Source organism: Hylobates moloch, unplaced genomic scaffold (assembly GCF_009828535.3).
Source record: "Hylobates moloch isolate HMO894 unplaced genomic scaffold, HMol_V3 SCAFFOLD_12, whole genome shotgun sequence".
Classification (NCBI taxonomy): domain Eukaryota; kingdom Metazoa; phylum Chordata; class Mammalia; order Primates; family Hylobatidae; genus Hylobates; species Hylobates moloch.
The window spans coordinates 28,530,482-28,539,920 of NW_026652287.1; the positions used below are offsets into that span (position 1 = coordinate 28,530,482).

The 9,439-nt window shown below is 45.7% G+C and overlaps 1 protein-coding gene across 1 annotated transcript; it reads left to right on the top strand.

Moving 5' to 3' along the window:
• Positions 1-6,711: 6,711 nt before the first annotated feature.
• On the top strand, positions 6,712-7,229 carry LOC116479401 (large ribosomal subunit protein eL21-like). Its single transcript, XM_032761837.2, has one exon. The coding sequence runs from the start codon at positions 6,745-6,747 to the stop codon at positions 7,225-7,227; it is 483 nt and encodes a 160-aa protein (XP_032617728.1). The 5' UTR covers positions 6,712-6,744; the 3' UTR covers positions 7,228-7,229.
• The last annotated feature ends 2,210 nt before the right edge of the window (positions 7,230-9,439 follow it).

Here is a 9,439-nt window from a genome sequence, read left to right on the forward strand (position 1 = left end):
CCGGCGAGGGGAGGGCGCCTGCGGAGAGCTGGGAGGAGGGAGGGACCCTAGCGCCGGGGCGGAGCGTCGCGCTCCCCCCGCCCCTACCCGGGATATGGTCGCGTCCAGCTGTTGCCCCGGGAGTGCGGTGTGCGCGCCGCGCTCCCGCAGGGTCCCAAAAGCCCTCAGTCCCCGGCCGGGCTCGGCTGCCGTCTGGAGGTTGTGTCAGCGTTTCCATGACAAAACCCGGAGGAAAAAAAGACGAAGAAAATCGCCTCGGTGCTGCCACCCACCCCCGCCAGCGTTTGGAGAGGGAAGTGGCAAGGAGCGGGCTGGGTCTCGGAGGGGAGAATTAAGGGTTAGGGGGTTTCTGGTGACTGGCAATTATTTAAAATCCCTGGGCGACGTAGCGGGGAAGTTGCCCCAAACCCCCAGGGAGCGAGTGCCCATTTTCCGACGCTCAGAACTGGGTGGTTTCGTTTTTCTTTCAAAGGACAGCCCAGCTTGGGAGTCGGGGTTAAAGAGGGCTGACTTAAAGTCAAGGTTAAGGAAACTGCAAGACCCTCGGGTCAGGCGACAGCTGAGCTTTCCCGGGGACTTATACAGACAGAATCTCTGACACCCACCATCACCACCATTCTTCAAGGTAAAAGGAATTTGTGGGTTGCAAAACTCTGCTACCCCAAAGGGTAGAGCATCCTCCAAATTATTCAAAATTCACAGCAGTCTTAGCTGGGAGGGGGTGAGAAAATGCCCCTAGGAAGCCACCTCACCCAAGTCCAGAAAACTGCTGGAAAAGCCAAGCCAGCCATAGCACTGGCAGGTACATGGAAAGATGGTGTTGCTTTCTTGTATTGTGCAAAATGACTTCCAGTTTCCAATTCCATGCATTTAGGCTGTTTCACAATCAATAAAGTGGACACAGCCAATAGTGTAGGGATCACTTTTATGTCAGGAAAAAAAAATGTTATTGTAAAGACTAACCTTTGTGCCTTATCAAGTCATTACTAATTCAATTAAAAATGAAATAAGATACCGTGTCTTTCAACGCCTCACAAAACAGGCATTTGATAAATTCTTATTGAATCTGAATGTAATGGGCCTTATCCTCCCCTCGATAGACAGAGACACAACTTGCAGTTAGACACATGCAACAAAAACCACCTGGGCAACCTCAGTTCCCTTCCCCCAGAGTTCTCCTCCAGCAGTTGCATGGTGGGGAAAGTAACAAACTCAGCAGTCTTGCCTTTGATTACAGAAAACAATCAAAGCACAATATTTATGTAGCCGGTGTGTGCTGTATTAATTTGGACTGACCTGTGAATGAGTTGCTTGCTCAAGGAAGCTAGGCTGAACAAGCTTCAGACAGAGTCGTTCTCCAGTGATTCTGCTGCTCTGGTGTTAAGAGATCAGGAGTGAGGCCGGGCGCGGTGGCTCAAGCCTGTAATCCCAGCACTTTGGGAGGCCGAGGCGGGCGGATCACGAGGTCAGGAGATCGAGACCATCCTGGCTAACACGGTGAAACCCCGTCTCTACTAAAAATACAAAAAAAAAATTAGCCGGGCTGGTGGCGGGCGCCTGTAATCCCAGCTACTCGGGAGGCTGAGGCAGGAGAATGGCGTGAACCCGGGAGGCGGAGCTTGCAGTGAGCCGAGATCGCGCCAGTGCACTCCAGCCTGGGGGACAGAGAAAGACTCCGTCTCAAAAAAAAAAAAAAAGAGATCAGGAGTGGGAGTTGCACTGCACCCTCCCCACCTCCCCACCATCATCACTAAGACAGGGGATTCCTTGCAGGGGGCATGGCTTAGATGGGCATTTGCACAAAGCCTTTGCCTAGAATATCAGTCTCTCACTTAACACTTGGCTTTACAGAGCCAGGGAAGAGAAGGGATTTACTCCCAGGTCACCCAAGTGACCTCTCACCTCATAGGGCAAAGACTTCAGTTACCTGCCCCAAAGCCTGGACATGTACAAGGCAGTTTGGGAAGTCACAGGGTCAAGGGAGAGATCAGAAGTCTAAAATTCCCTGTGAGTCATAGAGATCATGGAGTTGGCCCACATGGTGGGGGAGGATGGTGAATCATGCCCAGCATCCATTCTTGCATTCCCACAATCAGGAACCTGCCCAAACACAGTGAGGATTACGGCTGTGACACATAAGCTACCACCTCTCCCAAGAAGTCTTTGCTGTTTTCTCACCTGAAATTGCATATTTCCTCCTCTGTGCTGTGAGCACTAGGTCCAAACCTCTTTTGGGCCGCTGTACCCACTAGGCTGAACTCCTTCCTGGAGATCCAAGTTGTCTTCATCTCTGTCTCTTTCTAATGCCCGGCACAATGACTGGTACATAGTAGGTACAAATAAGTCAGAGGCAGAGAGGTGATGACTACTTGGACTAGGAAGTCAAATTAGATCACCTCTAAAATCTATGGCAAAGGTCAGTGGTAATGGTCTGTGATTCTGTTGTTCTATGCACATTGAGGGGTGATGGAAAAATTCTATTTTCTCCTTCATCACACTCTAAACTGCCCAACTACAGTTAGAATCATTGCTTTCTTTCCATTCCTAGCCTAAGAAAATTTTGTTACATCTTATGCTATATAACAAATATTAGCCAAGTAAAGGACAGTATTAACTGATAAGATTGAGGAGAAAGAAGATTTTATACTTTGAACATTGAAAGAGGAACGGATCAGTCTTCAGATCCTTTCTCCCTCATCTTTCTAAATTCCCTTTTGCCCTGAAAGATTCTGCAGATTGGCCCTGTGCTCATTGTGGGACCTGGCTTGATTGATTGACTCTCCAAATTCAACAACATGCAAATGAAACTGGGGCCTGCCTTTTTTTTTTTTTTTTTTTTTTTAAGACGGAGTCTCGCTCTGTCACCCAGGCTGGAGTGCAGTGGCACGATCTCGGCTCACTGCAAGCTCCGCCTCCCGGGTTCACGCCATTCTCCTGCCTCAGCCTCCTGACTAGCTGGGACTACAGGCACGTGCCGCCACGCCTGGCTAATTTTTTGTATTTTTTAGTAGAGATGGGGTTTCACCATGTTAGCCAGGATGGTCTCGATCTCCTGACCTCACGATCCACCCTCCTTGGCCTCCCAAAGCGCTGGGATTACAGGCATGAGCCACCGCGCCCGGCCAGGGGCCTGCCTATTTTAAAGCCTGGCATGGCCCTGAAAAACTGGTTGAGGAGAAAGTCTTATTTATGTTGACGATCTTGTAGAATTTATAGCAGGGGAAGAAATCGGTGTGAAGTCACAATTCAGGCTTGTGGGTGCCATTGGCAATGGACTGACAGATGTGTATGTGGCCCTTCCAATCCGCACAGGCTGAGCTCCTCCTCATTCCTGCAGATTATACCTACAATGTACTGTCTTGTTAAGATCTTGCAAACCTGGCAACGATGCCCTTTTCTGCACCTTGTTGGAGAGAAAAGTGGGCCCAGGGTACTAGTACACAGAGAGCTCTTTAGCATCCTTGAGGGGAGAGAGGGATGTGTCTTCTGCCAACATCAGCCAGGGGCCCCAGACTGGCTCCTCCAAGGACTGGCGCTGCCATTTGCATCTCTCTGGCACCTCTAGCACAAAGGACACTCAGTTAACCAGAGCACAGTAAATATTTGTGGAGTTGAATTATAAACCATTTGCCCGCAGTATGTGGAGATCTTAGGGTACAAATTTTCTACAGGTAGGTAAACCGCAAATAACACAAGTGGGTTGCTCATGGCATGACTCTGAGAGCAAGCTCTGCTTTGCAGGCTTTTCTGAACAAGGTGGAGAAAGAAGACAGCAAGAGAGAAAGGGATTGAAGAAGAGAGAGAGAAAAGGAGAAAAAGAGGGGAAGGGAAGAGATGAAGGGGAGGGAAGGAGAGGACAAAGGGTTGGGGGAAGAAAAGAATTGCCTGGGAAAGAGAAGGAGGAAGGATGGGAGAGGGAAAGGGAGAGAAAAGAAGAAAGGAGGAAGGAAAGGAGAGAGGGAGGGAGGACGGGAAGACAAGATGAAGAGGGAGGAAGGAGAGAGGGAAGAAGGAAGAGAAGAAAATGAAGGAGGGAGGAGAGGAAGGAGGAAAGGACTATCCCTCATTATTCTGTCTCTCTTCTTTTTTTTTTTTTTTTTTTTTTTTTTTTTGAGGCAGAATCTGTCACTCAGGCTGGAAGTGCAGTAGCGTGATCTTAGCTCACTGTAACCTCCGCCTTCCAGGTTCAAGCAATTCTCCTGCCTCAGTCTTCTGAGTAGCTGCAGTACAGGCGTGCACCACCATGCCCAGCTAATTTTTGTATTTTTAGTAGAGATTGGTGTCACCATGTTGGCCAGGCTGGTCTCCAATTCCTGGCCTCAAGTGATCCGCCTGCCTCAGCCTCCCAAAGTGCTGAGATTACAGGCGTGAACCACCGTGCCAGGCCTTGTCTGACTTTCTGATGCTGTTTTTGCTCCTCCACCTAGTTTAGGCCCGAAAGACTCCTCTCCCTCCCTTACTGAGGACCAGGTCTTTGGGACCCTTGGGCCCTACCCTTAGCCGACTCCAGCTGCCCTCTGGATAGCCCTGGCCACCTCCCTGTCTCCAGGCACAGCCCAGAAATCAGTTCCATGAGCCGCTCAACCCTCTCAAATATTTCTCAACTGGTGCCCCCTGATCAACTCCTAAACTCTATCTGCATAACTAGGAAACCTCCAGCTCCTGGCCCTCCACCCACCTCAGTACCCCTCCTCACCCCACCAGGTGCCTTCACTGTGTTTTTTTCACTTTGCCCCTGCCAGCCCCTCTGCTGGCCCCATCCACCAGATCATCCAGGTCTTTCTATGGAGTCTTTCCAGGCCCCCTGCCTGCCTCTTGCTGCTCCTCAGTGAGGACATTAGCATTTCTTGAGCACACTTTGACATTCATGGCATGATAATTTATTGAAATATTCATTTGTGTGTGTTATCCTCCTATTTCCACTTCTCCACGCCCCCTCCATTTCAGGCAGGCTTTGTGCCACCTTGCCTGAGGGATTTGATGAAGGCTTCCTGGGAGAAAAATTTAAAACTGTGGAAGAGATAATGGCAGGGAGAAAAGGGGGTGTTGGGGGCGGATTTGTGAAGGAATAAGTGAGTGCCCTGCCCCCTTTTGCCTGGGAAGTGGATGCTCCATAGGTACTAGTACCTGGGATGGCTAAAACCTGGCACAGTGATCCCAGTGCCACCAGGGATTCCAGTGCCCTAAGCATGGCACAAAAGTCACAGAACTGCTGACCTGAGGGAGCTTCAAGGACAGAGCCAGGCAGATGCCTTGGAGGTGATTCGTGTGGGCCAAGAGGGCCTATCATGCTCTGGTGCCAGGGCCAGATTAAGATGCTGAGAACCTCTGAGTGCTGGGAGTTTATGGTGTACCACTCCCATATGTAATTCAGAATAGAAATAATACTAAAGAAGGAAGCTGGGCGCATTGGCTCACACCTGTAATCCCTGCACTTTGGGAGGATCATCTGAGGTCAGGAGTTCGAGACCAGCCTGGCCAACATGGTGAAACCCCCATCTCTGCTAAAAACACAAAAATTAGCTGGGCATGGTGTCAGGCACCTGTAATCCCAGCTACTTGGAAGGCTGAAGCAGGAGAATCACTTGAACACTGGAGGCAGAGGTGATCTCGCAGTGAGCCGAGATCGTACCACTGCGCTCCAGCCTGGGTGACAGAGTGAGACTCTGTCTCAAAAAAATAATAATAAATCAAGAAGGAAATACCTTTTATAAGAGCAAAGTTCAGATTTGTTAATGTTTTTTTCTCTCAGCTTTATTTAAATATAATTTACATAAATAAAATATATTCATTCTAAATATACAGCCTGCTGAGTTTTGGCAATTGTCTATAGGTGTATACAAACCCTCATCACCATAACCAAGACACAGAGCATTTCCGTCATTCAGAAAGCTCCCTCTTACCCCTTTGCTATTGATCCCCAGCCCAGACCCTGGACCCAGGCAACCACTGATCATCTTGCTTTCATTATAGTTTTGCCTTTTCTAGAATTTCTTATAAAGGGAAACATACTGGACACAGCCCATCATGTCTGGCTTCTTTGACTTAGCAAAGTTATTTTGAAATTCATTCATCTTGTTGCATGTATTAATATTTAATCCTTTTTATTGCTGAGCATGGATTTACCATAATTTGGTTTTGATTGATGGACATTTATACTGTTTCCGGTTGTTAGCTGTTACCAAAAAATGTTGCTATGAACAATTGCATACAAGGTTTTGTATGGACAAATATTTTATCTTGGGAGAATACTTAGGAAACTTTATAAAACACTGCCAAACTCTTCTCCAAAGTGGCTATATCCCTTTGCATTTCCACCAGCAAGGTAGGAAAGTCTCACATCCTCACCAACACTGAGTGTTGTCAATCTTTTTAATTTTTGCCATTCTACTGAGTGTGACATGGTATCTCATTATGGTTTGAATTACATTTCCTTAATGACTAGTGGTGTTGAGTGTCTTTGCATGTTTATTAATCATTCATGAATTTCTTTATAAAATGGCTGTTCAAATCATTTGCCCATTTTTAAATTCATACTGATATCCAGTTGTTCTAGCACCATTTTATTGTGTTATTATTTTATCCTGTATTGTGCAATTAGAGTATGCTACATTGGGACATAATCCTCATAGGCAAGATATGGTCCTCAAGGCATCCGTAATAGATCTAAGATTCTGAGGATGTTGTAGAAATAAGGCCAGAAGCCTTTCGGCCGGAATCGCCATCTTGCAGTAATTCACCAAAATGACAAACACAAAGGGAAAGAGGAGAGGCACCCGATATATGTTCTCCAGGCCTTTTAGAAAACATGGAGTTGTTCCTTTGGCCACGTATATGCGAATCTATAAGAAAGGTGATATTGTAGACATCAAGGGAATGGGTACTGTTCAAAAAGGAATGCCCCACAAGTGTTACCATGGCAAAACTGGAAGAGTCTACAATGTTACCCAGCATGCTGTTGGCATTGTCGTAAACAAACAAGTTAAGGGCAAGATTCTTGCCAAGAGAATTAATGTGTGTATTGAGCACATTAAGCACTCTAAGAGCCGAGATAGCTTCCTGAAATGCGTGAAGGAAAATGCTCAGAAAAAGAAAGAAGCCAAAGAGAAAGTTACCTGGGTTCAACTAAAGCGCCAGCCTGCTCCACCCAGAGAAGCACACTTTGTGAGAACCAATGGGAAGGAGCCTGAGCTGCTGGAACCTATTCCCTATGAATTCATGGCATAATAGGTGTTAAAAATAATAATAATAAAGGACCTCTGGGCTGTAAAAAAAAAAAAAAAAATGAGGCCAGAAAAGCATAATCTAGTTCATGTTGTTCCCCTAGAAAATCCTTCAGGATGTTCTTTGTTGTTCACCTGCTAGCTGTTGTATTCCATGAGTTAACAACGGGCAAAAAAGAACATCTGTCCACCAAGAAACAAGAGGCCACATCGCTGTAAAACCTCAGTGGGCCTGTTTTACCTTATTCATTAAGGACCTGACTGGATAATCCAAGAAATGCAAATTACAACACCCCTCATCACAGTTTACAGTACTTCCTGGTTTAATGTCTCTTTTTCCTACTGGTCTCTGAGCTTTCGGAGGGGATGGCTAGGACCATGTCTTTATCACCACTGATTAACACAGAGTCGTCTAAAAATACTTATTAAATGAGTGATATAATTTTTACCGGGCAGCTTGGCAATGACTGTAAAACACTGACAATTGTCAGTACTGGGAAGGGTGTAGGAAAAGGGGAACCCTTATAAACTGATGGTGGAAGGTGGTATAAATTGATACAACTTTTATAACATTTCTGGAAAGTGATCCAGCCAGAAGACCAAAATCACTGTTATTGATTTATGAAACTGAGGCGTTCGTGTACTTAGCTGTGCTAAAATAACCTAAAGTTTTAGTAATAAGGATTTAAACAAATTATAAAGCCTCTGGATAATGGAATATTCTACAATATTGACATATTCTCCTGTTTTTTGCATAAATAAGCAAACATAATTGTATTTATGTACAAATATATATGTTCATACAACAAACTATTGATAGTAGGTATTCTTGGGCAGTGAGACTTTTTAATTGATTTACTGTATTGTCTAAGTATTTTTTAAAGAGTACATATTATTGTTTAAAAGGAAAAATATGTAGCTATTTTCATTTTCAGATGGAAAAATATTCTGTCTAATCAAAGAATATGTTTCTTAAATCATCAACACCCAACTTAAACTCCTGCTTCTTCCATGAAGCTTTCCCTAATTATTTCAAACCATAGAGTTATCTTTCTGCTTATAAGAATTAAACCACTCCTCTATAATTTGGCACTTTTACACTTCATATACAGTTGCAGAGTCATTTTGTGAGCTGTGCCGTATCTCCTTGACCACACCATACAAGGTCACGCAGGTTGACTGTTAGAACCTGCTGTCACAGAACTTGGTGCAATGCTGACCACATATTGATGACCCACACGAACTTGCTGATTAATTTCCTGGTATGTTAGAATGGCCTCTGATTGCATACCCACTGGGGGCAGACTCTGCTATGCACTTTACATACACGACCACTGATCCTCATCCATCACACAAGGGCAGCATGAGTATCCCCTCACACAGATGGCAAAACTGAGCCTCACAAAGCTTAAGGGACTCACTCTCACTTACACATCTGTTAATTGGCAGAGGTGGGATGGGATTTGAACCAAGTTTATAAGGCAGCAAGGCCCATGCTTCTGAGAGTCTGAGAGTATCCAGCATATGGTTTTTTGGTTTTTTTTTGATACAGGGTCTCACTCTGTTGCCCACACTGAATGCAGTGATGCAAACATGGCTCACTGTAGCCTCAAATTCCCAGTCTCAAGCTCCTCCTACTTCAGCCTCGTGAGGAGCTGAGACTACAGGTACAGGCCACTACACCCAGCTAATTTTTTTATTACTATTTTTTGGAGAGATGGGGGTCTCACTATGTTGCCCAGGCTGGTCTTGAACTCCTGGGCTCAAACGATCCTCCTGCCTCGGCCTCCCAAAGTGCTTGTATTACAGGTGTGAACCACCACAGCACTTGGCCTCGTATTTGTATGTTCTACCCATGTCTAGCAAGCACCATCTCCAGGCTTCTTGTCAAGATCAACCTTTAAAGGAGCTTGGGAGAAGCTCGGGGGTGCAGGATAGGAAACAGGCAATTAAAGGAGAGCGTTTCCCCCAGGCAGCCGGGTCCTCCCTTCTCACTCACAGACTTGCTCACTTCCAGGGACTTTCCGCAGGGCAAATCTCGTGACTTTTCAAGCCCCCTGTCCTCCTCTTCTCTTTGCCTACAAATAGTTGTTTAGAAAGAAGGATAAAATGAGTCTCTGTAAATAATTGGTGCAAACAATTCTCACCTTTGTCTTTTTTTTTTTTTTTTTTTTTTTGCCCTAAAGTGCAGTGAAAAAGCATGCCTCTCAGAGTTC

Excerpts from the sequence above, each read along its gene's own strand:
- LOC116479401 (XM_032761837.2), top strand. The coding sequence starts at position 6,745 with ATGACAAACACAAAGGGAAAGAGGAGAGGCACCCGATATATGTTCTCC.